This window comes from Chaetodon trifascialis, chromosome 4 (assembly GCF_039877785.1).
Source record: "Chaetodon trifascialis isolate fChaTrf1 chromosome 4, fChaTrf1.hap1, whole genome shotgun sequence".
Lineage (NCBI taxonomy): Eukaryota > Metazoa > Chordata > Actinopteri > Chaetodontiformes > Chaetodontidae > Chaetodon > Chaetodon trifascialis.
In genome coordinates, this window is record NC_092059.1 from 1,782,363 (window position 1) to 1,806,458 (window position 24,096).

The 24,096-nt window shown below is 46.3% G+C and overlaps 1 protein-coding gene across 1 annotated transcript in view; it reads right to left on the reverse strand.

Moving 5' to 3' along the window:
- The window catches only part of pik3r3b (phosphoinositide-3-kinase, regulatory subunit 3b (gamma)), a 171,869-nt gene that overhangs the window by 78,607 nt on the left and 69,166 nt on the right, over positions 1-24,096 (reverse strand). The window contains exons 5-7 of the mRNA XM_070960155.1: positions 13,619-13,750; positions 3,945-4,137; positions 1,964-2,049 (exon numbers count right to left, since the gene is read on the reverse strand). Coding sequence (XP_070816256.1) covers positions 1,964-2,049; positions 3,945-4,137; positions 13,619-13,750 — 411 coding nt within the window. The remainder of the gene's footprint in view (positions 1-1,963; positions 2,050-3,944; positions 4,138-13,618; positions 13,751-24,096) is intronic.

Below are 24,096 nucleotides of genomic sequence, written 5' to 3' on the forward strand. Positions count from 1 at the left end.
GAAGATCAAGTCTGCATTAGTCAGAGGATGTTTTTGGGTCGTGATCTACTGTCTCAAAGGACAAAAGCAAACTTTCCAGGCTTCTTCTCGAACCTCCGCTGGACGTATCTGGAGTTTAAAACAGACTCTCATCTGCTGATGAGTCGAGCAGCATCACCTCTGAATGAACCGCTGCTCCGTGTGAAGGAAACATAACCTCTGAGCAGCCGCTATAATCACTGCTACGACCACCCCGGCCTCGACGCCACGGCCCACAGCAGACCAGTACAACCTCACACACTCACACACACTGACCTAGTGACATTTAAACACACGCTGACCCGCAGACAGTGACCTCTGCAGACGGGCCTGGCGCTTGCAATCAGCCTCACACCTGCTGTCTGACCTTTCTTTCGTCCTCATGGAGCCCGATTGATCTCGCAGCAGCATTTTATTTCTGCAGACGTACCAAAGACTCTGCGGCTAAAGCCACAGCAGCCTCTGCATGTTTGGACCCTGATCCATGAACACGGCCGCAGTCCACATTTCAGATCTCAGCTTTAGTTTTCACTCTGGAAAAAATAGATATCAGCCAAGGTGCAACAGCATCAGAGAAAAACAGATTTAGATGAAGGATATCAGCAAAAACTAAGCTGGTGTCACACAAACCTGCCGTGCAGGGCCACAGTCTGAGGTACAACAACTGCACAAGTCTCCCCATTTTTGAGATGTAGAGGAAAAGGAGATAAGAAGCATGATAATAAGTTAATAAGGTCGCTGTGTCAGAAGCTCACAGGCAGTTAACTCTTCATCTGACGAGGGCAGCCTGGACTCCATGAGTCCCAGCAAGCTATTCACAGAGCAACACGACGCTTCTTCACTGCTCCAGAGTCCACGGGGAGGACAGGGAGGAACTCAAGCTCTTCCTCAACAGTTTGGGAGCCATTCCTTCTTTCTCTGTCTTTCTTTCAATAACACTAGAAGTGGGCAAAGCCGCCATCTGCCAGCGGTCAGTAGATGTTTTCCTCAGTTTACATGCTGATGCTAAAACCTCCCGACATCCTCGACTCGCTTCAGCAGCTGAGCTCCGGGACCAGGAGGCAGCAGCTCAAAGGATCAGGGAGTCAAACGTAGGTGATGTGGTCATTTTCACACCAAGTTTATTAATAACAATAAGAGGAAAAAGACGTCTTCTTAGACATTTTCCCTGCAGGTCAGGTGAGTTGACTAACTTCTGGTCGCCTTACTGCAGCTAAAAACAGCCTCTGTGGAGTCAGCTTAAATCCAAATTACACATACTCTCACACAAAGTCTCTGCTGTGGCCCAAACCCTTTCAGTCTAAGAAAGGAGCTTGTTTTTCTGTGCTTTCGGGGAAATGATGCTGAGGTCTGAGATTTTTCGCAGCATACGCTGAACCCAGACAGCCATGCTCACATTCATGCCCTCGCTCTCAGCTGGAACTGTCCGGCGCAGCAGGAACGCAAAAAGAAAAACATGAAACCGCCGTGTTTTGTTACCATAAACTCTGTACATCCAGACCGTGAGCTAAACTAACGGAGAGCAAAGTCAGAGCTGTTATTTCATGCTTCATGCCCAATTTACCGCAGCAGCTGGGGAAAAAAGTTTGTGTTTTCCACATATTCCATAAACCAAACGTGTGTTTTCCACTGCAGTTTGTGGTGCAGCGGGGAAGGGAGAGGGAATGTCATGTTTCCAGTGTGAGAAACGTATGGGAATACACTCGAGAAACAAACTTCAGGCACTTTGTCGCCGAGCAGAAAAAGTGAAAATGAGCTGCGTTTGTGTGTCAAGAGACGGAGCAGATGTGATTCATCAGTGTCACAAAAGACAACAAGCCAATCAATATCTGACGGCGCAATCACGCCACTGCGCACGTACTGCGACACACCCACAAGCTAATGTCAGCGCATGCATACGCCGCATACAGATGAAGAGCGTGTGTGTGCGTGTTTCTCATCCTACCCGGTGCAGCCTGCATCTCCACCAGACCTCCGGCTGTTATCAGAGCCTCCAAGATCCTGACGTGATGCTCCGGGTTCACGTCCGCACTGACGACACAAACAGGAAGAGAAGTCGAGTCAAACACTGAACAAAGTCTGCATGAAGTGAGTTTTTCATACTCCAGCACTTTGATTTTGGACATTTTGCACGTCGGATGTGAGTTTAGCTCAGAATAAACTTCAGTGGCGTGTTTGTGGTGGTGAAGGAAGGTGTCTGTTTGACATGGTTTTTGGATGTTGATGATCCATCACCCCCCCCCCCCCCCCGCATGCTGCAGGAAAGCCCAAACAATAGGATCCATGTGACTGTCTGAATGCTTGCAGACCGCAGTGTATCCTCCCAACTATGAAGGATTCATCAACATTTCCACATTCACAGATGAGCTAACATGGGATCTGGTTGAAATGCTGAAGTTTGGCATGCTATGCTACGCCGCCCCGCTCTGTATCCGCCCATCGTGCACGTCAGAGGTGAAGCGGTTGACCAGGCTGTGCAAACAATCGCTGCCTCTGACTCACTGGCTGCCTCGCCGAGTCCACTGCATCTCCACTGCACACAATGCCACAAGGAGAAATTCCTCAGTAATTTCTGGAAAAACAGACACAGGCGAGCTTGTGCAGGACAGAGAGAAGCAAAACAAAACCATCAGGCTTGTTAATGCCATTCTCTCAGTGTTCAAACATGCAGCTCTTAAACTGCAGGATGTTGATATTACAGCGCGGCCAAATATCATGCTTGTGTTTCCTGTTAGCCCTCCCACAGAAACACTGAGCCCCATCCAGCGCAAAGATCACGGCAATCTCGCTCAATTGATGAGAGCTTTGTAAGGGAAATGAGGGGTGGCTGATTTGTGGATCAGCGTCGTTCCTTCAGCCAAAAACTTTGTTTGGTTCTTTGGCCGCCTGATTCACAAATGTGGAGTGAAACGGAAACACCCTCTCGGTCCCAAAGCTGAGGGACTTTTGTGAGAGAAGTGTGGAATAATCAATGGCTTTATGCAACAAATGGAAAGAGAGAAGAGACGGCTGAAATGCTAGAGAGCATAAATGCTGTTTCACAGCAGTGTGGGAAGCACCTCTCATAATTCATCATCTTTTAATTTTTGAACTCAGATTTTACGTAATTCCTCAAGGAGCACGAAACTCGGACAGAATGAAACGTACAAAAATGAAAACGTGCTGCAGGAAGAGCAGAGAGCCCTTTGTGGAAGCTAATTAAAGAGCAAAGAAAGCAAAGAATAAAGCATCTGTAGAGCAGCTTTAAGGGGAGAAGTCACTGATGAAAGTCAAACCTGTGGGCTCAAAACATGATGCTATCCATGTTGCTAACAGTGAGCTGAAGCTAAAGAGTTAGCAGCAGCTTCAGCTCCAGCACTCTCAGAGTCTGGGTCACCTTTGGATGGGATCAGAAATGACTGTGTGGAGGTGTCTTCACTTCATCACACTGACGAGGCCTCTTGAATTTGCTCTGATGGCTTCTTCTCCACAGCTATTCCAGCTGAGGCATCAGTGTTTGGAGCCATCTGCCATATCAAACATGAAATCATCCTAACTGTTGGCCTCAACATGCGCCTATTTTATCACTATGTTATCTAGGAGACCCCTGTGTGTGTCCACAGAAAGGGGGCTGTCGCACCACCACAGACTGATCACGTGATCGGCAACCATAACGAAGCAAAAGAGAAAGCTAAAGATAGAGAAGATGGTTGTTTTCCTCATATCTGGAAATGTCTCTTATATTGTGGCCACTTGCCAAAGTTAAAATGTTCAGTGTTGAAGAGTTTTTTGGTTAGCTTAGCTCCACGTCAGGTAGCTGCTAAGCTTCAGTGCTGTTGCTGTGATTTGATCGACCTTCAGCAGATTAAAGGGTTGAGCAGCGAGGACGTCTCCTCTTTGGCTGTGCGTGAATGAACGAGGTACGACTGAAGGGTGACGTCGCGTACCTGAGAGGAGAGTGCTTGAAGACGGCCTCGGCGAAGGCCTGACCCAGCAGGCGGGGCCCGGCCTGGCCGTGCTGGCTGACCCGGGCCAGGTGTCTGCTGAGGTGGACCAGGAGCTGGTGGTTGGCCTGAGGGATGCTGGGAGACTCCAGGATCTTCTTCAGCCTCTCCCCGCACTCCTCCACACTCTGACTCTCTACAAGGCAAAAACAGCACCACAGGGTTCTTTAACACGTAAAACCAGACACTAAACGTCCTTTTCAGCCTTTGTACTGTGGATATTTTAGATGCTACAGTTTTATGCTGCAGCATTACGACTTCCCTTCATTGACACCACGAGGCTGAGCTCAAACTGCAGCCGTAAAACAAAGGCACCCTTTCATTTCACCAGAGAATTGAAGTTTTGTGCAAACCAACCAAAGACATCGAGTAATTGGTGACTGCTGTCCCGCACAGCATCTTGTTCCCCCTCGAAAATGAATGAAGTGTATTATTCATCATGCTGGATCCAAGCCATCAGCAGTTTTAAGTAAAGGAAACATTCAGACAAAGTAAGATGAGGTGCGTGCATCTGAGCGGACACCCTGCATGCTGCAGGCGTGAACATCGATCACGGTCAAACCTTTCACTCGTGCACGCTGAACGCAGAGCAGTCGGCCCTGCTGTGCTGCCCGCCGAGCGGCACCTCCATCAGCATCCATCCGAGGGCGTAGCCGACCGCCCGCCGGCTCTGAGGAGGTGCACGGCCCAGGCAGGACATCAGTGATTTGAATTCAGAGCCGGTCCAGCAGCCGGCTGCTAGCCTGACAGACGCTATGGGGAAAGTCAGAGGGGTTTTGTATACAGATGCTTGTAAAAGTGACACAGCGGGAGGCGCAGGGGGATAATACGACTCTTTTCTTGTATTAGCCGGGGTTCAGACAATGGGCCGTGTTTGAAGAGGACCAGACGTATTGACGAGCGCTCTCACCGCAGGGCCCTCCCCACCGCAAACAAGCTGCAAACAAGAAAACATCTGTGGCCGAGCCTGCTGTGCGCCGGGTTTACGATGGGGGAAACTCAGCGGGAGAGGACGGATCTGCCACCGAACAACAGACGCATCAGGTCCATTCGTCTCTGTCTGCATCTGCATGTCCAGCGTTTCATGCTGAAAGTCTGCTTTCATGATCGAGTTTGACTGATTGAGACTGAGCAGTGAAACTAAAGGCACAGCTTTCCAAACGGGAGTCATCTCAAGTGAAATCATCCGTTAAAGTTTTCTTTTTTCTGTCGCACTGTGCTTCATGTGTTCGTCCAATTGTCACGCTGTCATTTAAAAAGCTATGAAAGCACTTAAAACCAGTTAAAGCCGCAGAGAGTCTCAGCGTTAGAGCTCATTGCTAAGAAACAGTGCAGCTGAGCTCATTTCATTATATTGATTTGACTATTTCATGTCATCTTTCAAAAGATTTTTAATAGAGTGATGTTTTACTTCACTTATCTGCTCAGTAACAACTCCAAAATGAACATGTATATAAAGGTTTTTTTAATGCGGTGGACGAGGTTGTCTCTCTGCTTGTGTCTTGTCTGGTATGTCTGCTCGTCTCTCTTTTACATCTTTCACTTCAGCTTCTTTCAAACTGACTGAACGATTCCCCTCAAATCAGATTCAAAGAACAAAATACTGCAGAGTCATTTGACCCGGGAATAAATGACGTTGGACCTTTTACCGCTGAAGACAAAACCAGGTGCTGGAGGGTAAAACGTGTTTGCACCAGCAGAGCATCCATCGATATGTGCAGTGCATTAGCGTATCATTAGCACTCATTTCCTGGACGTGTTCTTTGCTTCATGCTTCGCTTTGTTTTCTACGCTCGCAGCAGAACGTCCAGTTTGACATCTTAAAACGTCTTCTGCTACTCAAAGCATCATGAATGTGTGAGGAAGAAGTGCTTTCTGCGTCTTTGATCGGGCTGAACGTTCGTAGACGTCAGCTTTGTGTTGCTTTGAGCTTAAAGTGCAGAAACCTGAGATGAAGAATCAGCCTGATGATGATGAGCTTAAACAGGAACGACCTGGACGTTAACCTCTTCTGTATACGCATCTGTGACTTGAAAGAACCACCAATACATTTTTACAATAACTACAGGATCATCAGTTCATCTAATCAGTGCAAAAGCAGCACAGATTGAATAACAGCGCGGATGTCGATTTTAACTACGGCAACTTAGAGTGAACATTTCTCTTTCACAAGCGTCCCTTTAAGCTTGTACTGCATTACTTCTGGTTAGCAGAGACTGTGGGAGAGGGCTGGTATTATCCAAAAGGTCATAAAACGTTAAAAAATAAACCAAATAAACCAAAAAACGAAACACTGTCCTTTTCAGTTGTAGTGAAAGTGGAACTTTGGCTCGAAGTGCGTAATAAAATGGTTGAACTGGTGGCGGCATCGACACACTGGAGCAGTGTTTGCACAAAGAGCTGGACTGGAACACACACAGACAGTACACTGAGTACTGCAGTACATGTACACACTGTATGCATCCAGGTGTTAGAGTGTGTATTGATCACAGTGATCGGCCAGAGGGGGAGTCGGAAGAAACGACAGAACAGCTGACGGGTTGCTGAGATGGAAAAGTGGCTCCTCAGTCCTGGTCCAGGAGTAAGAAAACCTCCATCAAAGTCACGACTGACATTCAGGATAACACAAAAACATCGGCCCCAAAACATTCACTTACGTAATATCATGATGTCAATTTTCTCAGTGTTTCAAGGCAGAAACAGCCAAGTAGCATAAAATCTATGAGCATAAGCCTCAAGTTTACATCTGTGCATCCATCCAGGCTGTGTCCACAGGTCAAAGGTCAGACTGACAGAGAGTGGTTTCAGGTTTCAAGTGGTTTTGTGTAATTTCAATCTAATGACCCGGGTAGCAGTCAGGAAACAAACCTCGAGCGGCTGCTACATCAAACTAAATCCGATTTTTTAAGTTGGGTTTTTAAAACAAAGTCCAAACTTTCCTTCGTTGGATTTATCTGAACAGCCTGAAAACACACACATGAAAAACTGCCTCTAACATCATCTCTGTTTGTTTCTTTTTGTTTCTTCCTCTTTAATATTTAACCACCCGAATGTCTGGATGGTGTGAAATCTGCTGTTTATTCTGGCTTTTCAGTAAAGATTGTTTTAAAATATGGCCGACGCTTCTTCTTCTCCCTGCAGAGGAGAAGCTGATGTGTGTGTTCACTGAGCAGCCAAACAGACGGCGCTGTGAGAGGATTCATCAGGTCCTGTTTGAAGAATCCAGTCAAAGGTGTCACGTTAGGTGAATCTGTGCATTCAACTGCTTTTGTCTGAATAATGTCCAGAGCGTCCAGGCTTCGCTTCCTGTGAAGCCCTCGCCTTTAAAGCCCACACAGGCCGACTCTGCCAGAAACAATGGAAGCTAAAACAGAGGTGACGACATCAGGGCCGAGCGACGAAGCCAACGCCAAAAAGCCGCAAACTGCAGGTCCTCGATAGGCCGCCTGAGGCCGGCTGCAAAAGCGAGTCATTCCCCATAGACCTCCATGTTAAAATGGGCAACTTTCCACCTGAAATAAAAAATGTTTGTTTGGCTTTGGTGGAGTCAGACGCTGCTGAGACGACACCTGGAGCTTCACAGTGACGTCACAGAGACGACATCCATGTTTTATACAGTCATTTATTCATCTATTGATGAAAAATGATGTCCATTAATAACTTAAAAATGGGGGTTTGATATGATGAAATTACAGATTAGAAGTGAAACATTTACATAAAATATTAAAATATGAATTGTTATGTAGAAAAGCTGACATTTTGGGATTGTAAAACATTTCTAAAATCATATTGGCTGCTGTGCAGGAGCGTGTGAGACTCGAGGAAGTTCAGGGGACACGAGGTGTGTGTGTGTGTGTGTGTGTGTGTGTGTGTGTGTGTGTGTGTGTTTTGGGTGGGCAGGTGGGCGGTGATGGATGGCTGACAATCTGCTGCAGCCTGATGGGGGTCATGGAAGTCACCTCTCGCTCTCTGTCTGACCACTACTGATCATAGACGACTACTGCGCGCACACACACACACACACACACACACACACACACACACACACACACACACACACACACACACACACACACACCTCCTCCCTCTGTTATTATGGATTGCGGTTGACCCCGCTGGTCAATAGAGGTCAAGGCTGGAGAGGGAACTTGGCCCATCCATCTGGCCCCACGGGACTCTGGGAGACTGGACAACTGGACAGTGGGGGTGGGGGGGTGGGGGGGTGTCGAGAGAGGCTTCACCTCGGGTCTCGTTTGGAGATAATTCTCAATTAAAGGCGTTTTATCTAATCAAAGAAAATTAACAATGTTTCCGTCTGCTTCACCTCTGAATCCTGACACTTCTGCTAAAACACAGAACTGATGGAAAACCGCCTCAGCTTCTCTCTCCTGATGGTTTATTCCACACTTCTTTCACACCATGGCCTGAACGAGCATAACGTCCCATTTATTAAAAGCATGCAGGCAAACAGAGCGATGAATAAAGTCGCTGTCGCTGACATCCAGCTCTTGCTCATTTGAATGTTGGCTGCATTTATGTTAAGTTGCTTTGGAGAAAGGAGGAAGTCAGTTCAGTGTAATGCATGATGATTTTGGACGCACAGATTTTCATGACTGGTCAGCAGAAGCGATGCTGAGTTTGAGGGATTGCTCACGGTATCATTCAGCTGAGGAGCATCTGAACATGTCGGACCCTCAGACAGACGGCAGAGACGACGGTCGGCCATTCTGGTCTATTTCAGGCCAAACAGGAGGCAAATTTAGAGCCTGGAAAGATTTATGACTGACACCTGCAGTCGTACTGCAGGCTGCTGGTCTGCTGCTCGTCGATGGGTCCAGTACCTCAAGAGCTTTGGGTGATGAAACTCTGAAGAGTCAGTCATGTTCCCCAGAGGATCATTTCTGCAAAACTAACAAGATTCCCATCAGCCTCAGCTGCGCTTTACTTTAAGTGCTAACGGTAAACTAAAACGTGACGATGGCGAACACCACGGCTGCTGCAGACCACCACAGAGCTGCTGGTGTGGACGCCAACTCTCAGAATAATCTGGAAAAGTCTCAGATTGATTAGGCGGTAAGATGGAAGTGTTGGTCAGGTCCGTGTTAAAGGCATCAGTTTGTCGGCGCAGTCCCGTCCGGCGTCGGCCTCTGCTCTGAAGCTCCAGATGGACAGTGGTCAGTCAGACTCAGACAGCTGGCCTTTGTCCTCGCAGACGATGACCTCGCTGGGACCATTAGGGTTAACTAACTCTCGCAAAACTGATGAATGAGTAAAGACAGGGACAGGATAAGAAATAGTCACGGGGGAGGGAGGCAGGGGGTGAGGACGAGGAATGAATAGAAAGAAAAAGGGCAGAAGGGAGGAAGTGCTGAAGGTCCCAGATTAAATTATTAAGATTAGTGACTCAGAGACCAAAGGCAGACAGAGGACGAGGAGGACGAGGAGGAAGAAGGAGGCGTGAACGGTGACGGTGAGGAAATAAAACCGTCAGCAGAGGAAAGTCGGGCTGTAACTTCCTGCTCAAACAGCAAACAGCATCACGTTCACTCGTCTCCCTCTGCAGTCGCTCATGTGACCGCATCACCATCATCTCTTTAAAAACGCTGGAAAAAAGAGAAGCGAAAGACGGCACAGGCCACGTCACAAAAGGCTGACTGTGGTCAGCGTGCTGCAGGGACAGATGAGAGGAGGATTATGGGAGGATTACATCCATCTGATGACAACAAATGTAATTACTCTGTTACTGAAAAAAACAACAGAATGAAGATCTGGACTGGACGACTTCGAGGGTTAAATGGAGTTTGACTGTGACGACGCACATAAACCTACATTTATGCTTCATTTAGCTTCTAAAAACAGCTTTCAGTTTTAACTGGGAATTTGACCCACATTTCCCCAAATTTACCATGGGGGGACAATGACTGGCCCATTGGTAGACAAGCAGGGTTGAGAAGGTGTTTTAAAACCAACATTTTATGTGTATTTCTACCATTTTTTTCCATCCATACAGATATAAAAAGGCCCTGTAGTCCAGTTTGTTGCAGATGATACTGTTTATTATTATATAATTATAGACTAATTCCTATCAACATGCTGGATGTGGCTGCGAAGCAAAGATTTAAACTTAGAAATAAAATGCAGGGAAATGAATTTTACTTCACAAAAAGCTGCAAAAATAAAGCACTGAAGTTACATCAGCTGCTTCATTCTTGCCCATTCATTCATCTGCTTTTATTCCGAGCTGGGTTACATCCAATCATACGCACTCAGGTGGCCATTATAACCTGCCTCTGCTCATTATTTCTCTGCTCTCTGCTGTGTGCTGCCACTCAAACCACCTCCGCCTGCTTCACCTTATTTCAGACTTTACTGAGATGAGTTCATTCAGGGCGCTTCTCTCATCGTTCTTCATTCTCAGCAAAATCTTTGAAAGGGTTCTCGACGAGCAGAACCTTTTCTGCCAAATCTTGACTGGATAAATAAACTGTCAAGGAAAGTGTCTGACTGACGAGCTGTCGCAGCGATTGATGAAACGAGTCGTCTATTAATTAGCATTCCAGTACAAAGGAGCCTAAAGTCCCGTACCAAAGTAAACTGAGAGCTGTTCTTGAACCACCTGGAGTACGTTCACGGTTTTGGACCGTTTGTGTTGGAGTGTTATCGATCTGTGCATCACTGAGAGGCGTCATCGCCTCATCGGCGAGTTGCCTCGATGCTGCTTGAATTCCAAAAACGGTCGTTTGTCTGCTGTTGGTGTTTATTGAGCCTCCTGTTGTGTTTGTGTCTTGAAGTGCTTTTGATCAATCGATTCACGGGAGTCTGAGCTTTCTAACGGTGTTTAATATGAGCATAAACGTGAAGGCAGAGTTTGTGTCGACAGACAAGAAGAACAACCAACAAGAAATGTTGGCGGGTCACTGAAACAGTAAGAGGCACCAGCTATTTTAATGATCAATTAATCCTTTAAGCCATTTATCAATCAAATATATTTTTAATTGTTTTGCATCATTTTGAATGAAATATCTTTGACTTTTGGACTTTTGGCTGAAGAGAACAAGTCATTTAAAGGTTGGACATTATGATGCAATTTTTACTCTTCTTGGCCAAAATTAATCAATTAATGGAAATAAATAACAAATAAATAAACAAATAAGTAATAAGCAATGCAAATAATTAGTGTCAGTCCTACTTATAGTACAACAATCGAAGCATCTGAAACCTGAATATGAGGATTTTTCAGTAATTGTGGCCTTGCTTTAGTTTCCCAAAGCTTTCAATCAAGTTTCAATCAAAGCTTTGCAGAAGAGTGACGATGTCTTCCTTCAGCTGCCACAGTTTCTGTGCCTCTTACTCTCATGATTTGAGGTTTGAGGACGAGTGAAAACACATAAAAAGTTCTGACTGGCACCTGAGGCACCTCGTATATTGTAGCTGAATATGTGCAGCTATATGAGGAATAATCCAGTAAACCTCTGGTATGCAGACCTGAAGGCGGACTGAAGCACAGAGCAGCTGAAGAGAAGGTTCTCACCACTGGCCTCCAGCAAACAGCTTATTTTTCAGGGATCTCCAAATATTATTGCGTGACTTATCCTCACTGTACAAAGCAAATGCTTCAGACGTGTTTTATAATACTCAGATTTCACAGGAATCACTCTGTTCAAGTGAGCCTTTCCTAAATAAGAAGTTAAATTTCAGCGGGCCTGACCTCAGACAACCTGCGCAAAATACTTGATGCAGCCTCTCAAAGTGGTTTATCCTGACTTAAAATGTTTCCATGAATAAGTAAAATAAAAAAGGGCTGTCACTTAACAGGACGAGGACCAAGAGAGAGAGAAAAGCACTTACATAATTGAGGGGGTTTTCAGTTGGAGATCATGTCGAGGAGCTTAGCCAAGTAATATTTTGGGAGGAGGTTGCAAACATCCTGCAGCTCAGACGATGCCTCCGCCCGGACAAACGCCCACTGACGTGCACAGCGCTCAAACACACCTGTCTGTCCGTTCATCTGTCTTCCACACGCCGGCACGCACACCACCCACGCGAAGCACGAAACGCCGAATGTCGAGGTAGGGTTCATTAAAAATAGATGGGAGTGTGAGAGTCCCTAAAAGCTGGAGGGAGGGGGGCCCGCTGGGCGAGGTGGGCGGCAGGTGAAAGGGTGAACAAGCAGGTCAGCTGTACAGAAAATGAGAAAAGCGAGAGGACCTGGCGCTAAGCCACGCTTCAGCTCGGAGTCTGTTTTTATATAATCCCGAAGCTGTCAGGAGATTAGAGGAAATTTGACGCTGACGAGAGGGAACAGCCTTGTCGTCTTTACATCCAGATATGGCTGAAATCTGTCAGGTGTGACGGGTGTCGGCGCTCATGCCAAGTGACAGAAGCAAAAAAAACCACCCTGAGCTCAGCCTGAGCTCCAGAGTTTAAGCCTGCAGTGCGTGAGAGCGGAGAGCAGATGACTGAGGATGCAGCTGCAGGCCGAAACTCACACCAGCCATGAAAACGCCGCTTTTAGCTACAGGAAAACTCTCAAATGTTATGTGGGTCATAGCTGCGTTGGTAGTTCTGCTTCCCAAAACTTACCTTGGCCTTCACTAGTTGGGATTTATAGGAGAACAGATATTCAGCAACATGCTTATCCCAATTAATAATCCACGGATCATAACTTCACCAGTTTTGTTGACTGGTTTTGTAGAAGAAGTTTTAATGGAAACAGTCCACAGAGAAGTTGACGAATTATCAACAGCTATGCTGCAACCGAGTACCAGTCGACTAACGAGCCTCTTTTTCATGATGAAAAGTGACATCTAAAATGCAGCTCAAGGTTCACACACATCGATCATGACAGCTGCGCTGCCTTAGAGACACTGATAGGTAAAGGTACTTTCAGCGAAAGACTCAAACTACCAAAACTGAGGACTGAACGCTACAGGAAATCATTCGTGCCTGTGGCCATCAACCTGTACAACTCCTCCCTCTGAGTGGCCCTTGGACTTCACTGTCTGGTCTGTTCATTTCTGCTGTATATTTTACAATTTCAGTTTCTGCACATCTAGTTCAATTTTGCACACTCAATATTCAGCATATAGTGTAATTCTAATATATACTTTCCATCTCAATTTGCACATCCAATTGCTCAGTATATAGTATATAGTAAAAATACTTGTTTTATTGCTGTACATTTTATTGTGTGGTATATTTCTGTATATTTGTATATTTCTTATTTACATATATCCTTAGTATTAATATTCTGTTTCTTTTTATATTGCCTTTATATATATATATATATATATATATATTCCTTCTCGTTCTTTCTTTCTAATTTTATTCTAATCTATAATTCTATTTTGTATGGAGAACTGCTACACAAAACAATTTCCCCTCAGGGATCAATGAAGGAACGCTGATTCTGAGTCTGATATGTCCACGCTGATCATTCACAGCATGTTACAGCACACGCCACATTCATCCATTCACACCCCGACGACACAGCGTCTTACACGGGGACACCTGGACATGCAGACCGGAGGAGCCGGGGATCGAACGGTCCTGGTTTGAGTGAACTGAACCTTTAATAGAGTTTAATTCGGTGTGTGCTGCAGTGTCCCGCGCTGTACCTTGAGCGGTGTAGACCAGCTCGCTGTAGACTGTGGCGGGGATCACGGGGGCCGGCAGATCCTGCAGGAAACCTCTGAGAGCATCAGTCAGCGAGACCACATCGTACTGGTCCAGATCCACTGAAGCCGGATCTGAGAGGACAAAAGACAGACAGGAAGACATTTTGATTTATGCTTTAAAATGTAAAGTCCAGGTTTCCAGTGGAAAACCTGATGATCGCACTGAAGCGCTGTTTCCTGTCATCCATTCTGACATCATGCTTCATGTTTCACTGATCATGAACTGAAATGAATCCCAGAACTAATCTGATATGTGGTCAATGAATCTGGAACCAGGCTAAAAAACACCCACTGACTGGTCCATCGCAGACGAACCACATTTCCCTTAAAATCACTCACGGTCGCATGCTCACCCTGACCTTCCCTCGTACTCTCTGACACACTGACTGTTTCACGGAGCACGTTTCAAGCTTTCAGAGAATGAACCATTGTAGTTTGGGGGAGTGGAGAACAAGGCGAGATCGGACAGTTTTCAGAGATTTTTTTGAGGTCTACGGGCAGAATTATCAGATTTTCCCCAGAAACTGTTGAATAACTGAAGACTAAAACTGACTGCAGGACCAAAATCAACTGAAGTAAGTGCACACAAAGTATAACTGACTGACTCTGCTCTTACTGGACGATCTAAAGGAGTCCCGGCTTGTAAATGTGGGATTGGGTCACTCAAACGTCACTCAGCTGCAGTTAAAAAAAATGTCCGCCACGCAGACAAAACAGCAGATAAGAAGCCTGCCTGCAGATCAGCAAAGGACAAACCACACGGCGCCGCAGGACGTCGTCCCTGTCCTCCATCTTTCACTGCAACCTTCCTCCTCATCTCCGTCCTTCCCCGTTCCTGCTCTTAACCTTCCTCCCCCGGTCGCTCTTCTTCCTCTTCCTCCTTGACCTGCTTTCTCTTTATCTTTAATCTTCCGACAGTGGCTCCATTTGCTCCTCTTTATCTTCCTTTTCGTTTCCTCTCCGCCCCTCACCTTCCTCATCCCATCCTACACCTCTCACCCACTCTGCACCATATGCACCATCTGCCCCCCTCTGGAGTCAAAACGGCTGTTAAATCCCATTGATCTGCGCCTCTAACTAATGCCTGAATAAACTTAACCAATCACCACAGGCTAGTAAACCAGCAGGCCATTAATATCAGCGGATGACCTCTTCACTCGGCAGCGCTCAGGCCTGTTATCGTGCGGTGATTTGTCTGGGGGTTTCGATCATCCCAACACCCAGACAGAGCAAATTTGGTGTTGCCATGGGACCAAGGTTCATGAAAAGATATTAATACACTTTTTCTTGTGCGCGTGTGTGTGTGTGTGTGTGTGCGCGCACGTGTGTGTGCGTGTGTGGGTGGAGGGGCATCAGAGCGTAAAACAATTTGATTCCAGAAGAGCAGATTGTAATTTGTTAATTTGAGGGTGCTATTTTTTATTAGGCTGGGATTTGTGCTGGTGATAATCATGAAAATGGTGATGTGTTATATTAGTTTGCACTTCTGGCACAAAAGACACTGGTAACACTGGCCAATTATGAAGCAGGCTGCCGTTCACACTGGGGAAATTACACAGAGCCAAGCTTCTTCTTCCTCACTGACTTTCACGGTGGTTTTGGTGAATCCATCTGAAACTGCTGTCCAGCTGTCTTTTTTTTTACGTGCACTCACAACAAGAAGCACCATGATCAGGAACAGGACGTCGGCCTTGAACCTCTGCCTGTTTCTTTCTCTATTAGGAAGCTTATAGACGAATCGTCACAGATCTTAAATGAGTGCAAGTGAGGACACGCTGAAGTGCCATCGATTGATAAGCCTGCACACAGGTGAGCAGAGGGGAGAGTCGCTGTTCCAGGGATGTAATGAAATATTTAACATGTCCTGAGAGCACGCACTGTCAAAAATTGCAGTGATGGTGTCAAACATAAAGATGAAATTTTCGTTGATTAGGTTACCCTGATTATGGATTAAGGATTAGGAAGTGTGGTGGTGCCATGGAGTGAGTCTGTCTGCTGCATGGATGCATTAACGGAGCCGGAGTCCCTGCAGTCTGTCAGCTTTGTTGGCATTTTGTGCCAGTGGCCAACAGTGGTACTGCAACAGAAAACTCCCCACAGCCCAAAAGCCATTTCCCGATAGACCACCATTATAAAAGAGACCAGGACAGCTCCGACTGCAAACAAGGTAAATTACAACTGTTTCTTTGTTTTCAAACCGTGAAGGTTTCATATGTGCGAAAACGTTCCCAGAGCTTTTTTCATCTCAAAGCACAACCAGGAAACCCCATCGCCTCTTTGGCTTCTGGGCTGGATGGGAAATTTGTATTTGCACCATGTTGTTTTTTTGTGATATCCAGTTCTTATAATACATTTATGGTTGGCTGTGGGCTACACCCGAGTCCCATTTCTTAAAAAAACCTTATATTTGTTTACATTTGAGGAGATCATTCACGCTGCTTTAGCTGCTGGCAGCTTCATAACTGTGGATGCAGATAATCACTGTACACATGCTAGTTAATGCTGTTTATATGGCACAGTGAAGTGGTCTCCACAATAAAATCTGCTCATTTCTATTTAATTTATACTTCTCAATGCATGCACATGGGAAAATGACACACTGTCATCTTTTTCAGGCTGAACACCAGCTAACTTCAGGGAGTCAGCGAGCATCTTGTCTGGTTTGTTGTTAGTTAAAAACACAAGCAGGGCTCTGTGTGACTGCTCTGTGCCAGACAACGACAATATTTAGGTCTGTAGAGCAGGGTCAATAAAGCACATAGTGTACGTATGAATCCTGACAATGTGCAGGCTGGTCATGAGTTACTCCAGACTTCAAAGAGTGGACGGAGGCAACAGTGACAAAAACGGCTTGTTTAGGACACATTTGTTGAGATATGTCTGTCGTTCCCACGCTAACAGCAAAATGGTGCGATTGTCCTGAAGGAGCGCACATGACTTCTTTTAAGTCACTGGGTTCATTATTCAGTGCTGTGAAGAATCAAACCAACATAATCTGGGCACAAATAACTAAGAATGTACCATAGGCCATCCACACAAAATCAAGAACGGCTATATTTAATCTATAATTGAGAATGCAGACAGTCGCTTTCTGCTAAACAACGGCAGCTTTTTATTTGTTTCAGACACCGAGAAAATTGGTCTGACATCAGAGACCCCTTGATTACACTATTAAACCAGGATCTGTCTGGCCCCTCCATCCAGGCGTCCTTTCAGCCCAAATGCCACGTCAGAGCTGTTCGTGACCCGAGCCAAGCGAGCCGGCTAGCTTGATGCGCTATCACAGCTGGCTAGCGTGACCGCGTTCCTGCTGAGTAGGATTTTGCTGTAAGATCGCCACCTCAGCAAACTACATCACCAAGACTCTGACACCACCTCACGAGGACATGCAAACGCATTTCACTGCTTTCTGGTCTGTTCACACACTTAAGATGCTGTTTTGGTGTGCAGAGGTTCCCACTAAAAGTTCTTTAAGTCTTTTCCTGCTGATGATCTTAAAGCTGCACTGATGCTCATTTTTCTATCAACAATGCACCAAATGACGCCTTTAAAAAGGTGGAGCTTGAAGTGACGAAGCCGCAGAGATTATGGATGTTTCTCAGCCTCTTTTGAGCTCACAGTTTTGGTTTCTACAGCCTGGTATCAGACTCTCATCAACCTTATTTCCAGCAGTAACAGTTAGAGGTGAAGAAAGTGGAGCCAGATGTTTTTCTCAGGGGTTGGTGGGAACCAAACCTGAGCTCAAAGGTTTCATTCAAAGGTGAAACAAAGAAGCCTCAAACTGAATGCTAATGCTGCTTTCTGTCTGCTGGATCTGTCAGCACTTCATCAGACGGCAGTACAGCAGAGCTTGTGTTTCAGCTTGTAGCAGCCAGTATATCCAATGACGCAGCTCAGAAATCGTGTTAAGACCAAAGTGAGATCAGGCAGCCGAGGCCTGGCTCTGCCGGGTCGAGTTATGTCAGAGGGGTCAGGTGAGGTGTGCCGGGCAGGAAGGCCTCGGTCAGCAGGGCGGCTTTAATCACGCCTAATGAAGCAGAGTCGTGTTCTGGGGCGGCGGCCAGCGCGGCGTCATTACTGAGGGATCGGGAACGAGAAATCCTCCGATCAATTCAATCCTCTCTCGCTCTGTTTCTGCCTCTCTGTGCAAACTTTAACTCTCCGTCTCACTCTCACCTTCTACTTTCTCTGAGCCTTCACGTTTTTCTCTCGTCAGGTCGACGGTGCCGATCAACTCCTCGCTTCAGCATCTGGTCCGAAAAGTCTCACGTCCTTTAAACCAGAGAAGCGTAACGAGGATGTTTCAACACACACAGACTGCAGAGACTCAGCTTCACATTTAACCACCGTGACCTGAAGACAGGCGCACAGAAATACACACATGTACACACACACACCTGTGTGTACACTCATTATTGATTATCACTTCATGTACGTGTCTGCGTGTGACGCATCGACAGGTTCAGGTGGATTTTTCTTCGACTGGTTCGTCTCTTTCTCTCTCCATCAACTCTCTTCTTCTTTGTCTTCTGTTGGTTTCTACCTCTCATCTCCCCATAGGCTTCCACATAAACACACACCCATGACCAATTTCCTCTCCACGCTTGATCCATCAGTCTAATCAAGGCTTTGTCGCTGGCTATGGATCAGTCAACAGATGGGCAGATGAATGAAAGGATGGATGGATGGATGGATGGATGGATGGATGGATGGATGGATGGATGGATGGATGGATGGATGGATGGATTGAGGCCGGGTCGATAGTCATGAGCAGAGTCTACTTATTGGATTGCTGCATCTCACACAGGATCCATTTGGCAGGGATGGTTGATTGGCTTGGATGAGACTGGATGGCACGGTCGATGTAGGTGGATAACAGTTTGTATTTCCTGTTTGAAGGTCGACCCAAGTCATTTTTAGGATTTGAGGATATGCAGCATCAGTATGTATTTTTTACAATAAGATACAGAAAGATAACATATGGGTCCCAGATCAGGCTGCAAGAGCCAGCATGGTCACAGAGGGATGACAGGGTCGGTCTTACATCCTGGTTTTTGGGCTAAAAATGCTAAAATGCTTACATTATGTCCTCCTTGACTTTTGTTACTCAGCCGTCACATCCGTCACAGGTCCTTTAAACACCCCAAAACCTCCAAAATCCCACAGTGTGTTCTGTTAACGCTGTGTTTAACGAGCTGTCGGCGTGTGTTCAGGCTTTAGCTGAGCATCAGCTGCTAGCTTATCATTAGCCCCCTGTTGCACGCAGCATCACTGTAGACGTTCACCAGGTGAGTCCTGAACGTAAGCTGATCACCGGTTCACGTCAGGGAGTCAGGAGGGAAAACGCCTTTAAACCGCAGAGTCTCCAGGTGTCACATTTCTCCTCTTTAGGCAGCGGTGAACCTCTTCCCAGCATCTTCATCAGCCTCTGAGCCGAGCTGTCAGACGTGCTGCTGATAGAAACAAGACAGCGTGTTTGTACATCCAACATCTAACATTAAAGCCCATTATGTGGTGTTAAACTTTAGCTGCCAAAAGAAGACATGTTAACTGCAGATGCTAGCATGCTAATGGTGGTTAGCTAGCTAGGCTCCACGATGATGCTTTTGACTTCACATAAACATTAAAGTTATAATTCTGAGTGCGAAACGAGGATTTTTATGAAAGCTCTGATTTATCCCACTTAGCACATAAATAACAACAAGTAAATAAAAGTAAATCAGATGCATTTAATTATTCAGAGGCGTGCTAACAGTCGTTCTGATTGGTCTACAATGTGAACACTGACCAATGGTAAACACAGGAACCTTTTCAAAGCAGCATCGACAGAGTTTTCAGTGACTTCTGGCAGTGTAAGCAGGTCGAGGTCAGTCCTGGCTGCGCTCGAACAATTTCCTGCTCAAAAAGTTTCAATCTAAGTCGGTCAAGGTCGTCACATCGCAGACGCCTGCACGCGTCCCCGCCGTCTGCGACACAGACCTTCCACGAAGGAGAAGAAGAGGATGAAAGCCGAGGCCTCTTTGATGTTTCAGATTATTGCTGAGGTCGGGGCGGCGAGGCCTTTCACGGCAGAACGCCGAGCGTGTCTCTTATCTGGAATCTGAATGTACAGGTACGCCACATCTGCAGCTGTTCAGGAGGCTCGCTGACCCAGCGAAGGACCCGTCTCTTCAGCTAAAGGCCGTCTGGTACCGCTCGCCGTCCAAGGCCGTGAAGAAGACGCACTCTGACTGAACTTGAACCTGGGCCACAGGAAATTTGAGGGACAGAATCAATCCCCTGTTCATACACAATGACGGCAGCATGGTTTAATCAGATGAAGCTGCGCTAACCTAACACACAGAAGCCCGCTGTTCACCTCTGTGCATTGTGACTGCCTGATAGCGATGTGTGTGTTTTGTGTCTGCGGCGACATTCCAGTAAGAATCTCATTACACTACAAAAGCTGTGTGATCATCTGCTCTCGCCAGCATTACAGCGCTCTGATTCAGTCCAACGAGCAATTCTAAGGCAAAACACTGCAACACAGTCCAGCTGATTGGTGGAAAAGTTGGTGCCGGCTAATCCAATAGAAGTGATTAAACTAAAGAGACCGTTAGAGAGAATTAGCTGTAAAACAACGATTCTCATTTACATCAATGTGCCGCTTTGAAAAGCTCTTTCCCTGGGAATAAACAAATGTCTGATAAACCCAAAGCTGATGTGTTAACGTGGTCATATCATCAGATTCAACATTACCATGGCAGCAGCCAGCATCTCTGCTCCAACCTGAAGTAATTATCCTCATGACCAAATAACAGGATCTGATATCGACTGCGGTGGATTACAGCATTTACTCAGAGCCAAACAGAATCAAATTTAGAGATAATCTGACATAATGCAGCTGAAATTAAAGGAGGCATTTTATGTTCTGCTTCTGCTTCTGCTCACTGTGTCTGTATGAAGCCGAGAAACATCCCAATGTGATGTCATGACACGAGACACAAGAGGCTCTGGGGGGAAAGGTGAAAACCGTTTCTGCTTTCAGCGTCCATGAAAAAGTCAAACGAGGAGTCGCCACCAGGTTTCACACACGGTGTGAAGGTCAAACAAAGCAGCACAAATGACTAGCAGGGTTAAGAGAGAAGCCTCTGCAGGAAATGATGCTAACTGATGTGAAGAACAAAGTTTTAGGAAAATCAAACTTTGCATGTTGTCAAATGGTTGAAATGGTTGAAATGGAGGCTCACTGGGAGCTGCGAGCACACGCACGCTCTGATCCATCGGAGACGATCATGTTAAAACTGTGAAAATGTGAAGGCAAACAGCAGAGCCACTGTTTCTCACTGCATCGATAAGAAGGCCACAGTGTCCATCCTTCACTCACACAGATAGCCATCTCCTCCTGGAGCTGCTTTTATACGAGCTCATAAAGCAGCACATTAATCAGCAAACAGGAACACGCACACAGACGGTCACGGGTCTGCTGATTCATGCAGAAACACAGGAGGGTTTACACATTCCAGCAGGATGAGGACAGGGTCAAACACTGATAAGATCAGAGTGTGTGTGTGTGTGTGTGTGTGTGTGTGTGTGTGTGTGTGTGTGTGCGTGTGTGTGTGTGTGTGTGTGTGTGTGTGTGTGTGTGTGAGATGAAGATATGTTCAAGTTAAAGAAAGACGGAATGACAAAACAACAGTCAGAAGGTTTTTGGTCTTATGATTTCAGTTTATCATAAGCTATGAGTTCAGCGTTATGTACACACACACACACACACACACACACACACACACACACACACAGGCGGTGCTGCATGTCAGAGGCGACAGACTCTGCAGAACAACCACAATCATCCACCGTCTGACAGCAGCGCAGGTGACAGACGATCCTCAGTGTGATGAACTCGACTGTTTTCACATACCTGAAGCAGGTGAGCAACAATCAGCTGAGCGTGAGACACACACACACGCACACAAACACATGACACACACACACTCGAACTGAAAACACAAGAAGAATAAACCTCTTAAACCGCAGTGACTCAACAGTGAGTCGGTCAGTCCAAACACTTCACACACAAACGTGCTCAGGTTTTCATTCTGAGCACTTTAAGGACTTCTCGTCTGTGACGGCTTCAACGTCACATAAACATAAGACAAAAATCTACAACTGGACACAGGCTGAAAGCTCCAGAGCAATGATGGAAACGGGATAGGATTGAAATAACTAAAATAAAAAGACAACTGCAGCTTTTCTCAGGTGCTGACCAAGACTGGATTATCACAGCAATCCAGCACAAGAGGAGTCATGAGTGGTCGTCGCTTACAGTGGGCTGTGCGCACTGAGGGGTACCTGAAGGCAACACGATAAAATAGGTGCCCACAGCTCGTTTTTTGCCCCGAGGGCCCCCGCTGGCTTCACCCAGCTGCGGTCCTGAGGGTGGGAATGAACTCCTTATGAACTTCCTTTAAGTCTGAATCAGATTTTTATTCTTTCAGAATCACAAAGGAAAAGATTCTGTCTGAGTGCTGAAGAGTCAAAAGCAGACGTGACGTGAGCTGATCGTCTGCAGCTACAACTGAAGGAAAGTTTTACTCCACATGGAAGCCTCCTCCGGACACATCACCGCGCTGAATGTGTTTACTGCTCTTGTGTGAGAAAACGTCGACGATAACTTTGTGTGCATTTAATGTTCAGTTTTGCGAGCAGTTTGATGTCAGCTTCAGGAACATCGCTGCGATTGTTCCACTCAAACACACGAGGCTGTGGAGATTAAACACATTCGTCGAGCTCTGCAGGATGGCCCATTAAAAAACTGGTGAAATATCTCTGCTTTAAACTTGATTACGCTTTTTAACGGCCCTGCAGATGCTTCGGGTTTATGTGTGTTTAGGTACATACAGGCAAGTCTGATAGCTTTTAACAGCCTGTTTTACTGTGCTCTTCATGCATTAGGGCCATATTTTCTTGTGTGTAAGATCTTCTCTTTTATTAATGAAAGATGTATTTTCACTTGTTTCATACAGACTTGCAGCTCTCCCTTTGCACCAAGTCTTTGTGCTAAACTGGGCTAAACACACTGCAGAGCTTCGTCTACTGGGCGCACACATGAAACAGATATTGATCTTCTTCTGTGACTCTGGGGAAGACAGAGGATTTTCTAAAATGACTCCGAGCTGAAATTAGTGACTGAGAACATCTCATCGCTGTAATCAGTGGATCTGCTCTCAAGAGTGAAGTAAACTCATGCAGAGCTTTAACTGCACATTGTCCTCACAGTGCTGACCTTTGACCTCAAGTCCAAAACAGAGAAAGGTACCATATCAGCAGTGTTTCACCATCCAATTTTACACAGCCTTGTATAAAAGACTTGTACTTGCAGCATTCAGTGGAACAAACAGGTGCACAACTAGCTCTGGCTTCACCGCAGGCCCCAAAAGTCAGCAAGTGAGTTAGTGAGCACGTTTGAGGGCAGAAATCAGGAGTAACGCTGTGTTCACACATGCGGACGCAAAGTCGTCGTGAAGCTGCAGCTCAGCGTGTCGCTGCACCGAGCTCCTAACCTACAGTGTGGTGTAGCTGTAGCCGCCACACGACACACAAAGCTCTTCATTTCTCTTTCACAGTACTTTTCTCCAGCATAGAATAACTGAAGCTGTTTTGGTGCCAGAGCTCGCAGCGCTGATGAACACTGCTGTCCTGGAAACACGCTTCAACTGCGCTTCTGTACGCATCGAAACGAGAGCGCCTGGCTCTCAGCTGGCCGTCGCTCGCGCTGCGTCAGAAGACATTTGCTTCAAGTTGAGCTTTTCTCACTTTCCCCCTGAAGTGCAGCTGAGCACCCTCTATATAAAGAGAAGACGCTGCGTCCCCTTCACAGCCTGCTGCTGTCCCAGCAAAAGACACAGATAGAAGGTCAATCAATAATCAATAAGATCAGCCTGGATCACTCTCAGGTAACCCAACAGTCTTCCTCTAGTGAGATCTGCCTGGACCCTGCTGTGGATCAGGTGTACCGCCCTCCATGACGCTCCTCAGTGCCTGGTCACGGCTGACAGGGTGAAGAGTGTGTGTGTGTGTGCGTGTGTGTGTGTGCGTGTGCGTGTGTGTGTGCGTGTGTGTGTGCGTGTGTGTGTGCGTGTGCGAACACTTCTGTGTGTCTTTTTGGGTCATTTGGGGTCATTTTTTAAGGTCAGAGAAGCGAACATGACATGATGGATGTAAGACGGAAGAAAAACGGGGAAAGAGAAGAAAACAGCAACAGAGACATTCATTCCTGACTGACCGCAGGATGAAGCCTACAGGGCTCATGGTGTGTGTGTGTGTGTGTGTGTGTGTGTGTGTGTGTGTGTGTGTGTGTGTGGTTCATAGGGTGACAGTCTCAGTGTGAACTCTCTGAACTGAATACAGTCAGATTTTTCCCATCACTGCTGCTGTGC